Source organism: Diabrotica virgifera, chromosome 1 (genome assembly GCF_917563875.1).
Source record: "Diabrotica virgifera virgifera chromosome 1, PGI_DIABVI_V3a".
Taxonomy (NCBI): Eukaryota; Metazoa; Arthropoda; class Insecta; order Coleoptera; family Chrysomelidae; genus Diabrotica; species Diabrotica virgifera.
In genome coordinates, this window is record NC_065443.1 from 197,042,772 (window position 1) to 197,056,789 (window position 14,018).

General features: G+C 31.9%; 1 protein-coding gene across 5 annotated transcripts in view; it reads left to right on the forward strand.

Annotated features, from left to right (window-relative positions):
- LOC114331875 (protein transport protein Sec31A) overlaps positions 1-14,018 on the forward strand; it is a 115,791-nt gene that overhangs the window by 36,177 nt on the left and 65,596 nt on the right. For all 5 annotated transcript variants that reach the window (XM_050646258.1, XM_028281557.2, XM_050646251.1 and 2 more), the window contains exons 10-13: positions 2,494-2,584; positions 2,643-2,753; positions 5,610-5,804; positions 5,870-6,081. In XM_050646258.1, the coding sequence (XP_050502215.1) occupies positions 2,494-2,584; positions 2,643-2,753; positions 5,610-5,804; positions 5,870-6,081 (609 nt within the window). The remainder of the gene's footprint in view (positions 1-2,493; positions 2,585-2,642; positions 2,754-5,609; positions 5,805-5,869; positions 6,082-14,018) is intronic.

A 14,018-nucleotide genomic window follows, 5' to 3' on the forward strand; every position in this document is an offset into this window, starting at 1 on the left:
ATCAAAGTTTGTCCGACTAGACACCCTTAAGCTATTATCAAATTTTCAGCTTGCTATTAATCAACTTTTTTTCATACGCGGGATCCAGATCTACAAGTCCTAATTCACTTGCCGCGTCCGCAAGCCTTGTAAAACACTGCACCATATCTCTCATACTTCTGCCCACTATAACTATATCGTCAGCGAATGCGAGAATATGTGTCGATCTATTAAAAATAGTTCCATTCATTCTAATATTTAATTTTCTGACTGCCTTTTCCAAGGCAATATTAAAGACGAGACACGCCAGCGCGTCCCCTTGTCTCGGACCATTATTAATGTCAAAGAACGTAGAGATTAATCCTTCAATTCTAACGCACGAGCTTACGTTTTGCATTGTTAGTTAAATCAACTTGACTAACTTAGGTGGGATCCCAAAGTTTATCATTGTATTATACAGGGTGATTGATTAGTAGGGTAAAGCTCAATAGCTCCGCTACAGTAATAGATAGCAATAAAAGTTAATAACAAAAATTTTAGCCACCTTTGAGCTTCACATTACAAAATTAGTTAGAATGTTACAGGGTGTTCGATAACACAGTGGCAGACCTAACTTATGTTTTTTTAAATGGAACACCCTATATTTTATTTTATATTCAAAATCCTGTTAACTTCTCCATCACAAAAATATAAAGGTTTGTAATGTTATAGAGGGTATTTACAAAGTTATAACCAATTTTGTATGAAAATCGTAACAAGTTCAACTCCCTGTATAAATAAAAATAAGCACAACAGCAATGGTTTATTAATGCCATATTTTTTATTTATTGTCAAAATTTTTAAGAATTATTGATATTGCTAATTTTCTTTATATCAAATACAGGGTGAGTCAAAACGCAAGTACATTATTTTCTCAGTAATGTTAAATGGAACACCCTGTATTTTATATCATTATTGAAAAGTAACATTAACGTACTTTAATTTTTATATAACATTCCCTATGCCCAAATTTATTAGTTTTCGAGATATTTTCATTTTTCAGAGCAAATTATTTTAGTTGTTTAAATTTATCTAAATTTTAAGTAAGCCATGACTGAATTGACAATTGAAGATTACCGATTATCAATCCGGTAATCAATGTAACACTGTAGCAAATAAAGAAATAAAAATAATTTATTAGTAATACATTTTACAAACAAAAAGACAACCACTACATGCAACATTTTTAAAACAATTAAAAACTATTAAATTAAAAGAAGCTACTTTTAATAAAATATTTTTAATATTTAATTACATAAGGTGTTCAAAATTATCTCTTAACACATTTATGTACGCCTAAAAACGATCATTGAATGAGCTACTTACTCTACGGAGCATTTGTAAATTAACACATCGAAATACACTTTGTATTCTATTTTTCATCTCATCCCTTGTTGTTGGAGGTATTTTATAAACTTCATTATTAACGTAACCCCAAAAAATCAGTCCAGTTTATTAAATTCTGGTGATTTGGGTGGCCACGCTACTGGTCCATTGAAAAATGAAAATATCTCGAAAACTAATAAATTTAGACATAGGGAATGTTATCTAAAAATTAAAGTACGGTAATGGTACTTTTCAATAGTGATATAAAATACAGGGTGTTCCATTTAAAATTACTAAGAAAATAATGTACTTGCGTTTTGACTCACCCTGTATTTGATTAAAAAATACGGCATTAATAAACCATTGTTGTTTTGCTTATTTTTATTTATACAGGGAGTTGAACTTGTTACGATTTTCATATAAAATTGGTTATAACTTTGTAAATACCCTGTATAACATAACAAACCTTTATATTTTTGTGATGGAGAAGTTAACAGGATTTCGAAGTTAAAATAAAATAGAGGGTGTTCCATTTAAAAAAACATAAGTTTGGTCTGCCACTGTGTTATCGAACACCCTGTAACTTTCTAACTAATCTTGTAATGTGAAGCTCAAAGGTGGCTAAAATTTTTGTTATTAACTTTTATTGCTATCTATTACTATAGCGGCGCTATTGAGCTTTACCCTACTAATCAATCACCCTGTATAATGCAGTTCTTTTAACACTGTCATAGGCTGCTTTGAAGTCGACGAAGGGATGGTGTGTATCTATGTTATATTCCAGTGACTATTCTAGAATCTGCATATATGTACCTGAATTTGATGTAAAGTTGACTTTCCAGTAGTAAATCCGCATTTATATTGACCAATAATATCCTTTGTAAAATGTTTAAGTTTTTCAAACAATACATTGCCGAATATGCTAACAGAGTAATGCCTCTGTAGTTCTTACAATCCCGTTGATCACCCTTTTTATGCAACTGGCATATTATTCCCTTTAGCCAGTCTTCTGGTACCAATTCATTCTGCCATATGATTACGATTAACTTATGGATTGCTGCAAAAAGTTCATCACCTTTTTTATACATACTTCCCCACATTATCGTATTATTTTATAAAGTGCATTTATATCAATGATTTTGTTTTTAGATAGAAGATTATAACCAACAAAACGCATTTGACAACTTAGGAACACCGCAGAAAAAACGAATAGAGCCTTTTAAAATCAATACTGGAGATGGTAAGAATACGCAAAACGAAAACTAGGCGTTTGAATTTTTAAATTCTTATTTTTTTAGATACCGAAGGCCTTATTACACAAGCTTTATTACTTAATAATGTAGTTGCTGCTGTAGAACTTTGCCTTAAAGCTAAACGATATGCCGATGCTCTGGTGATAGCTACTACAGGTATGTTTTTTAATATAGAACTGAGGACATATTTGCGTGATGGATATCTATTATCACATAAAATAACTACTTATACACTGGGCAAAAAATTAGGAAAAAAGGAAAAATTATTTACCAGCAATTTTATTGCTGGAATCGAATCTTAGGATTGCATATATTAATAATATAGGTATGCAAAGTCCGCAGAAAGTGTGCTATTTTTTTATAAACAAATTAGAGCTCCGAAATCTCCTTTTTTTCAATTATTAATTAATCGGTCCTATCAAAACTAGTTAATTGCAAAAATGCCACAAGAAAATAGCTTCAGAACAATATTTCATTATTGCTCTGCAACTGCGAAGATTTTAACTTTAAACCAAAAACACCCAAATAATAATTCACCGTAATTTAATTCTGCACAGAGATATTTTTTTGTCCGATTTTCTTCGACGAAAATTTTCCTCTGAGAATTCGGGTTTTCCCAAAAAAATCTTTAATTTTCAAGTAAAATTTTAGTGAAGTAATTATAATATATTAATAATTAAATAGTTATTGACATAAAAGCTTTTTTGTATTAAATATTTTTGTTGCTATTTTTTTGCTAATAAGCTATTTTGTATTTAATGTATTTCCAGAAGCCGGTGACAATCTGACAATTAAGGGTACAAGATAAAAACGGCCATAGTCCATATTAACTTATTATAAAGTCAATATAATATAATATAAAGTCTAAGTAATTATTGTTTTATTATGATTCTATCAATTTGACTGATTATTTTGCTTTAAATTTGATTTTATAATAAGTTAATAAATCTTAACTTTCAATGTGCTCGAGATAAATCCAAATGGACTATGGCGGTTCTTTCCTTGTAACCTTAAATAGTTTAGCAACAATTAAATTTTTAATTAAAAATTTACGGTCGCAATAATAACCAGAATAATTATGATACACCAGAATAACTATGATTTACGTATAAAAAGGCAGTATACCTAACGAACGTACTTTACAGAATTAAACTTGGGCTATTTTAGCTGTGTAAGGAATGTTTTAAAATTATAAACAATTTTTTGGCTTATAAACAAATAGAATATCTCGGAAAAGTTGAATTGTGAGGAGTGGTTCCTGAGGTACAACCGGTCAAAGTTTTCTTCATTTTTTTAAATCCCACGTAACTTTATTAGAGCCATCTAACTAATGCATTACTAAATACCAAAAATTATTTAGTTTTGCTGTAATAAATTAATTTATTTATGATAAAATAAAACTACATATTATTTTTTCCTGTTGTAGAATTGTTTCAGAAAAACTTACCACACGTGACACGTGTACCTTTTAACGTTCAAAATTCAAATATTCTCATTTGAAAGCTGTATAATTATTTAAATAATATTTGTTTAAACAATTTAAAATTGTTTGTTATAATAAATAAATAAATTTATTATATAAAAACTAAGCATTTTTGACATTTAGTAATGCGTGAGTTATATGGGAGTTACTTGGGATTAAAAAAAATGAAGAAAGTCGGGAAAATATGGAAAGCCGAGAAAATACATTTTTTAACGTATACCAATTTTGAACTTTGATAGTCTATTTTCTTCAACCTAGTTTTTGATTGGTATTTTGGTATTTTTGGTATTTTTCACGGGTAATACCGATCGTTTGTATAATTATGATATAATATATGTTATGAGTCTCTTGAAGATATGAAAATTTGTATGTATAAAGGCAAACGAAATAAAAACTATTTTTTATAACTTCGTCACAAATGCTGCCCACTTTGACCTGTTGTATCTCAGGAACCACTCATCACAATTCAACTTTTTTCTTTAAAAGAAGCGTCCTCTCGCGTACTTTAATTTAATCTAATCTAATAGTTTCCGACATATTCTATTTGTTTATAAGCCAAAAAATTGTTTTCACTTTAAAACATTCCGTAGGTCGCTAAAATAGTCCAATTTTAATTCTGTAAAGTACGTTTGATAGGTATACTCTCTTTTTATACTAAAATCTTAGTTATTTTGCTGTATCATCATCATGATTCTGGTGTATCATAATAATTATTCTGGTTATTATTGCGACCGTAAATAATTAACAATTTAATTGTTGCTAAACTATTTGTTAGATGTTAAATTGTCGCCGGCTTCTGGAAATATAATCTAATACAAAAAAACTTGTATGTCAAAAAGCTGTTAATTACATATTAATAAATAAATACTTCCCTAAAATTTTAGTTGAAAATTAAAATCTCTCTCTCTCTCTCTCTCTCTTTCTCTCTCTCTTTCTCTCTTTCTCTCTGTGTTCCAATTGATGTTTTAACCAAAATTAGACTGGTAATTTTGCAATGGTATAGTCTGCATAAAGATACCATCTTTAGTTAAAAGCATTGAAGATGTGTACAGTAGGAAAAATGAAAGAATACCCATGAACGAACATATAAAACACGCTGTATTTTCCTGTCACCGTGTCACACAAAAAATTGGCCAGCGCAAGTACATGTAATAATTATTGTTACATGTACTAGCACTGGACAATTTTCTTTGTGACACGGTGACAGGAAAATACAACGTGTTTTATATGTTCGTTCATGGGTATTCTTTCATTTTTCCGACTGTATATGACTAACTTTTCACTCATTATCATCATTGGCTCCCATGACCCACCCATGTTCCAGAATCAGCTTCCATTCCTTCCTATACTTTGCCTTGGTTTTCAAATTTCCTACTTTTAATATTCGTAACTTTTCACTAATATGCCATAAAAACAGGATTCAGAAAGACTAAAATATACATCTAACTTGTAACAGTATTTTAGTGTTGTAGATTGTTAATAATCTTCAAATCCATGTACTTTAAAAATTACCACTTTTGTTGTTTTAGGTGGCCCCGATTTATTGGCAAAAACACAACTAAAATATTTAGAACAATCGAGTGGGTATGTTTCTACTCTTATATCTGCCATCGTGTCCGAGGATTGTAGCCTAATTATCAATAACTGTGATATTAGTAACTGGAAAGAAGCCTTAGCTGCTGTTCTCACCCACGCTTCAGATGAAGATCTTCCCGGACTTTGTGGTAAGACCATCTCGTTTTGAAATGTTCAGTCAACTCAACTTCTGTTTTACTGTTTAAATTTTTAGAACAGTTGGGCAATAGGCTAGAGGAAGAAAGCCATAATGATCCTAAATTAGCTAATGATGCTCAATTGTGCTATATATGTGCTGGTAGTTTCGAAAAACTCGTATCAAGCTGGAGTGACAATGCTTTGAAGTCTACGGACAATCTGCAAGAGCTTATAGAATTGGTGACATTTTTGCAAAAAGCCATTGAAAGGCAAGGAAGGCAAGTTACGGTAAGATTGTGTCCCAAATAAATACTATTTTATTATTAACTAGTGAGTATATTAAAGTCTGATAGTCAATTCTTAATATAAACCACAACCTGTTTATTTTATTGATGAAGAGTTAAACTAAAATTGACCATAACTGGGAGATAATTCAATTTGCTCGGCTCTTTGTTGGTAAATAAATCACTAAAAAAAAAGGAAAAAGAAAAAAAAGGCTTGAGTAAATATAGAGTCATCGAAAAAAAAACTAATTAAAACAGGCTTTGGAGTATAACTTCCTTATTTTGGGTAATTAACTCACACCCTCACAAGAAATACAAAGCAAATACAGGGTGTCCAGAAACTCTACCGACAAACGAAGGCAAGAGCTTCCTCAGCTAATTTTAAGACAATCTAACCAAATTCACGTAGTCCGAAAATGCTTACTCAGGAAGTTAGAGCTCTTTGAAGATGGTGTCTTGTAATTAGTTTTTGTTATATACCTTCAGAACGCTTCTAGTTAGAAAAACGAAAATTGGTACGCGTATTTATCTTCCAGAGATAAATCGATTCCATCCATTGCAAATTACTAGTACCGGTCATAGGCGTCCGTTTTGGATGCAGCAACGGTTATTTTATCGCATAACTTTTTTGTCTTTAACTTTTAAGCATTAATAATAATTATATATAAAGGATGAGTCATGAGGAACTGTACATACTCCTACCTCGTATAGAGGCTCTTATGGGGAATAACAAATGACCATTAAAAAGTGTCTGCTCCCATTGTTTAATAATATACAGGGTGAGTTTCGCATTTTGACAGAAATTTGTATTCGTCATCATTTTTGAACGGTCAGATCGATGTGTCTCTTATTTTGGTCAATCGTTACACTATTACCACCTAATCAACTGATTTACTCAAACTAGAAAAAAATCAGGTCCGGCTTCAAAAAATTTGTTCGTTTGGGTCTTAGAAAAATTTTACCCTGTATACGCTTTTTGAAAACTCTAATATTAATTTTACAAATTAGACAAATAGGCAATTAAAACGGCATATTTATTTGTTTCTCCACACGATTACTTAATTTTTTATAAAAAAATCAAATTTGACTATGAATAATAATTAAAAGTTTGGTAAAGTAAACCATAGATTTAAAAAAATTAACTTTTATTACAAAAATTAATTTTTTTTAACAAATATTTAATTAATTTTACCACTCAATCAACTGATTTATTCAAACTAGAAAAAAATCAGGCCCGGATTTAAAAAAATAGTTTGTTTTGGTCTTATAAAAAATTTCACCCTGTATACGCTTTTTAAAAACTATAATATGAATTTTACAAATTAGACAAATAGGCAATTAAAATGGCATATTTATTTTTTCCCCACAAGATTACTTAATTTTTTATTAAAAAATCAAATTTGTCAAAATCGGAATTTTAACCTAAAAATGAAATCACGGTTTAACTCGCTACAACTCTGTTCCATTTTAATATTTTTTTCTGAAATTTTTACAGCACATATCTCTTACCATTGTGAAGACTATGAAAATTGTTGTAGACTTTCAGTCTTCTTCTCGTAAAAGTTATTCTTCTCGTAAATTTCAGAGTTAAATCGCAAAAATTAAGTGAAAATATTTAAAATTTATTTATTTGATCACGTCTATGTTAAACTATAGAGTCCAAAGAGAAGTTTTATGGGGGTTATAGATCTAGACGTGTTATAGAAAAAAAAAATGGTGAAACTTTTAATTTTAAGAGAAACGTCGTTTAATTTTTTTATTTTTATGGTAAAATTGCGATTTTGACAAATTTGATTTTTTAATAAAAAATTAAGTAGGCGTGTAGGGAAAAAAATAAATATGCCATTTTAATTGCCTATTTGTCTAATTTGTAACATTTATATTAGAGTTTTTAAAAAGCGTATACAATGTGAAATTTTTTCTAAGACCCAAACAAACTAATTTTTTACAGCCGGACCTGATTTTTTTCTAGTTTGAATAAATCAGTTGATTGGGTGGTAACATAAATCAAATATTTGCTTTAAAAAAATTAAAATTAATTTTTGTAATAAAACTTAATTTTTTTAAATCTATGGTTCACTTTACCAAACTTTTAATTCATAGTCAAATTTGATTTTTTTTCTAAAAAATTAAGTAATCGTGTGGGGAAAAAAGTAAATATGCCATTTTAATTGCCTATTTGTCTAATTAGTAAAATTCATATTAGAGTTTTCAAAAAGCATATACAGGGTGAAATTTTTTCTAAGACCCAAACGAACTAATTTTTTAAAGCCGGACCTGATTTTTTTCTGGTTTGAATAAATCAGTTGATTAGGTGGTAATAGTGTAACGATTGACCAAAATAAGAGACACATCGATCTGACCGTTCAAAAATTATGACGAATACAAATTTCTGTCAAAATGCGAAACTCGCCCTGTATATTATTAAACAATGGGAGCAGACACTTTTTATTGGTCATTTGTTATTCCCCATAGGGTTCTCTATACGAGGTAGGAGTATGTACAGTTCCTCATGACTCACCCTGTATATATCCCGTTCACAGCGTAATACGCCTTTGGGTTCCCGTTCGCCAAGCCTGTCTATTCTGCCAGTCTTCTTCAGATAGATTTCTTGCTGACATTGCTTTTGAGATTCCTTGGATCCATGTTGTTGGTGGTCGTCCTCGTTTTCTTTTCTCTGGTGGTACCCATTCTAATATCTTTTTGGGTAGTCTTTCTTCCCCCATACGTCTAACATGTCCGTACCATTACCATATTAGTTGTTGTTTTTCGATGTCTTCTATAATTGATCTTTGTACTTTCATTTGTCTCCTGATGTCCTCATTTTTCACATGTTCTAATCTAGACTTTCCCGCTGCTCTCCTCCAAAAATCCATTTTAACTGCCAATAGGTTACCTTTTTTATTATTAATTAATAAAATTATTAATAATAATTACTAGCATAAAATACAAGCATAAAAGGTACTCTTACTTTAAGTCGATAGGCCACACCGTTTTCTAGAAAAATCAATTTGAAAATTTTTCGTCTCTTGAATTTGAAAAAAGCATTTTCAAAAAAAAGGTCTATTTTACCAACTTAAAGCAGGAGTAGCTTTTAGTACTAGAATACCTTAAAAATTAAAGACAAAAAAATTATGCGATAAAATAAATGTTGACCTACCCAAAACGGACTCTTATGACCGGTACTAGAAATTCGCAGTTAATGAAATCGATTCATCTCTGGAATATAAATAAACGTACCAGTTTTCGTTTTTCTAAATATTTTTTTTTGAAATTCAAAAAACGAAACATTTTCATATCGATTTTTCTAGAAAACGGTGTATCCTATTGACCCAAAGCAAGAGTACCTTTTAGTACTAAAATAACTCACCATTTAATAATCCAGAGTCAACAACGCTTAAAAGTTAAGGGCAAAAAAGTTATGCGAAATAATAACTTTTGCCCTACCTACACGGCCGCCTTCGACCGGTACTAGGCGCACCAATTTTTGTTTTTTTTTAATTGAAGCGTTCTGGAGGTGTTTAAGAAAATTAATTACCAGACGCCATCTTCAAATAGCTCTAGCTCCCTTAGGAACCTCCCTTTTCGGACTAGGTGAATTGGGTTAAATTGTCTTAAACTTATCTGAGCAATCTTCTGTCTTCGCTTGTCTGTAGAGTTTCTGGATACCCTGTATAAACATAATCTCACTTTTTGACATTATAAGTTGATATCTTTAAAACACAATTGTAAAGACAATAAAATAGTCTAAAACATGTTTAAGCCCTTCTGGTTATGATATACAGTGCGCTGGAATCAGTGTTACCCCCTTAATAACTTATATATTTCTAACACATAAGCAAAACGCACGGACAGGTCGATTTTTAAAATAATCAAAGTGTATTATAACATCAGTGTTTCGAACTTTACGCGATCCCTCTTCAGGTGACAGGCAAAACTTTGATTTTTGAAGTGAAAACTTCTTTAGGGACGTTGTGCAATTTTTGGATAGGGGAGAAAGCATTGAATTCGCGACCGTCATTGCGACCGTCATCGCTTATGCTATATATTATTTGTATGTATATATAAATTGTATAGAAGTATTTAAATTTAAAATAAATGTAAAACCTATTTTAGGATGGAGAAAAAAGATTTATTTCGCGACCGTCATAGCGACCGTCATCTCTTCGACGAAATAAATTTTGTACGTATCTATATTATGTGTATCTATACATAAATTGTATAGAAGTATTTAAGTTTAAACTAAATGTAAAACCTATTTTTCGATAGGGAAAAAGGATTTATTTCTCGACCGTCATCGCGACCGTCATCTCTTCGGCGAAATAAATTTTGTACATATATATATTGAAGTGAAAACTTCTTTAGGGACGTTGTGCACTTTTTGGATGGGAAAAAGTATTAAATTGGCGACCGTCAGACCAGAGACTAACGAAAATGGATATTTTCTGGTAGATTTTGTCAAAGAAAAGGGACTTATAATAAAAAGTACGTACCACCAACGAAAGGACATTTATAAGGGAACATGGAAATCTCCAGACGGCCGTACAGTCAACCAGATCGACCATGTTTTAATTGAGAAAAACGAAGAACACTGCATAACAAAGGTGAGAACATATAGAGGACCTGATATGGACTCAGACCACTATTTGGTCGGAATATGGATGAAACAATTAGTACCAACTCTTCGAAACAAAAATATTAAAATACGAAAGGAACAAACCAATCAGATTACAGACAGAATGTGAGCAAACGTTGTATGGACAAATTATTAACAACAAATTAGAGAGCATAGTGGATGAAAGGAATGTAGAATGCATGTGGGGAACATTAAAAGATGTAATTAAAGAAGCAGCAAATATTTCCAGCACCAATGACAACACAAAGAAAAAACAAAAAGAATGGTTTTGATGAAGAATGTGAACAATCATTGGAAGAACGGGTCAAGCTACGATTAAAAATGATAACTCAAGGAACAAGCGAAGCGCAGGAAAATTACACTAATCAAAGAAATAGAACCAAAAAAATACTACGAGAAAAAAAAAGGAAACATGAAGCTAAACTGAAAAGTATAGAGGAAAGCTACAAAAATAATCAAATTAGGAACCTGTACCAAGGGATAAAAAATGAGAAACGAGGTCACCAACCGAAAACTGTACATTATAAAGACAAAAATGGAGAAATGATTATGGGTGAACCAGAGATATTAGAACGCTGGAAGCAGTACTTTGATGAGCTTCCAAATGGACCTGAAAAGACAGACGATAATAACGAGGAAACAGAGGATCTAGTAAATGAAATACAAAATCCACAGGGTGAGGAGCAGGCTCCGACTATAAGCGAAATTCAGAATATCATCGATAAATTAAAAATGAACAAAAGCCCAGGAAGCGACGGCATAATGGCTGAAATGATTAAATTTGGAGGAAATCAGTTAGTAGAGAAAATCCATAAACTAATTAATAATATATGGGAACAAGAAATACTACCTGAGGAATGGACATACTGTGTCCTATTCACAAAAAAGGAAATATGGCTGATTGTCAGAATTATCGAGGCATAGCGCTGCATAACATAACGTATAAAATATTGGCTATGCATATTAAAAGCAGATTAACAACGAAGGTTGATAAAAGAATAGGAGAATATCCAAAGTGGGTTCAGAAAAGGCAGAAGTACTGTGGATCAGGTCTTCACACTACGAGAAATACAGGCTGAAAGTTACGAATATAATAAAGACACCATGGTTCTTTTCATTGACTTTAAACAGGCTTTCGATCGAGTTCACTCGAATTGTTCACAGTATTGCAAGACATGGACGTTTCTTAAAAGCTTATTAGAATTATAAAATTAACTCTCCAAAGAACAATGAATAAAGTCAAGATAAACAATACTATAACAGAAAGCTTTGAGGTCAAACAAGGACTGCGGCAGGGTGATCCATTATCCTCTATAATGTTAAGCATATTACTAGAAAAGGTTATACAGGAAGCAAACATTAATAGAACAGGTCTGATCTACCACAAAAAACATCAGTGCTTGGCATTCGCAGACGATTTGGTAATCTTGGCTAGGAGCAAAATAGAACTTATAGAAACAGTCATGAAACTCGAGGAGAGGGCAGCAACCAAAGGATTGTATATAAATGAAGCAAAAACAAAGTATATGGAATGGGCAAATAAGCAATTCGTTCGGGGGCAATACATAACAATGACAACAGCGAAGGGAACACAGTATAAATTCGAAGAAGTTGAGAGATTTGAGTACTTAGGAACTGTCTTCACAAGAGATCCTAACTGTGAAGAAGAAATACAAAAGAGAATTATGTCGGCCAACCGCGCTATATTTGCTCTTAATGGGTTGTTAAGAAGTAAAAATATATCACGAAGAGCAAAACTAAGAACTTACAAGACCGTAATAAGGCCGATAGTAACGTATGCTTCTGAAACATGGGTCACAACAAAAAAACATCAGGAGTTGTTATTAGTTTGGGAGAGGAAAATACTGCGCAAAATCTTCGGTGGGAAAAACTTAAATGGATAATGGGTAAGAAGAACAAATAAGGAACTAACTGAGCTCTATCAAGATCCTAACATACTAGCAGTAATTAAGACGCAAAGACTTAGATGGTTGGGCCATGTGCAGAGGATGATTCCATCTAGAATTCCCAGAATGGTACTATCTAGTGCATTGGCAGGGAAAAGACGAAGAGGAAGACCGAGGTCACGATGGAGTAATGGAGTTAGAGAAGATATGAGAAGAATTAACGTAAGGAACTGGGAAAGAAAAGCGACTGACAAAAGGGAGTGGAAAAGAATAGTACATCAAGCCATGGGCCTACTAGGCTCGTAGTGCTTACATATTATTATTATTATTATACATAAATTGTATAGAAGTATTTAAATTTAAAATAAATGTAAAACCTATTTTTCGATCGGGAAAAAGGATTTATTTCGCGACCGTCATCTCTTCGGCGAAATAAATTTTGTACGTATATGTATTGAAGTGAAAACTTCTTTAGGGACGTTGTGCACTTTTTGGATGGGAAAAAGTATTAAATTGGCGACCGTCATCGCTTCCAAGAAATAAATTTTTGAAGTGGAAACTTCTTGAGGGTCGTTGTACACTTTTTGTATGGGGAAAAATTATTAAATTAGCGACCGTCATCGTTTCGACAAAATAAATTTTTGAAGTGAAAATTTCTTTAGGGACGTTGTGCACCTTTTAGATGAGAAAGAAGTATTGAATTAGCGACCGTCATCGCGACCATCATCGCTTCGGCGAAATAAATTTTTGAAGTGAAAACTTCTTTAGGGACGTTGTGCACTTTTTGGATGGGAAAGAATTATTAAATTTGGATGGGGAGAAAGTAATAAATAAGCGACAGTCATCGCTTCGACGAAATAAACATTTAAAGTCAAAACTTCTTTAAAGACGTTGTGCTCTTTTTGGATGGAAAAAAGTATTCAATTATCAACCGTCATCGCGACCGTCATCGCTTCGATGAAATAAATTCGTGAAGAGAAAACTTCTTGAGGAACGTTGTGCACTTTTTTGCACTTTTTGGACGGGGGAAAAGTATTGAATTATGGACCGTCATCGCTTCGACAAAATAAATATTTGAAGTGAAACTTCTTTAGGGACGTTGTGCACTTTTTCGATGGAAAAAAGCATTAAATTAGCGACCGTCATCGCTTTGATGAAATCAATTTTTGGAGTGGAAACTTCTTGAAGGACGTTGTGCACTTTTTGGATGGGGAAAAATATAAATTAGCGACCTTTATCGCTTCGACTAAATAAATTTTTGAAGTGAAAACTTCTTTAGGGACGTTGTGCACTTTTTGGATGGGGAAAAATTATTAAATTAGCGACCGTCATCGCTTCAACGAAATACATTTTTGAAGTGAAAACTTCTTTAGGAACGTTCTGCACTTGTGGATGGGG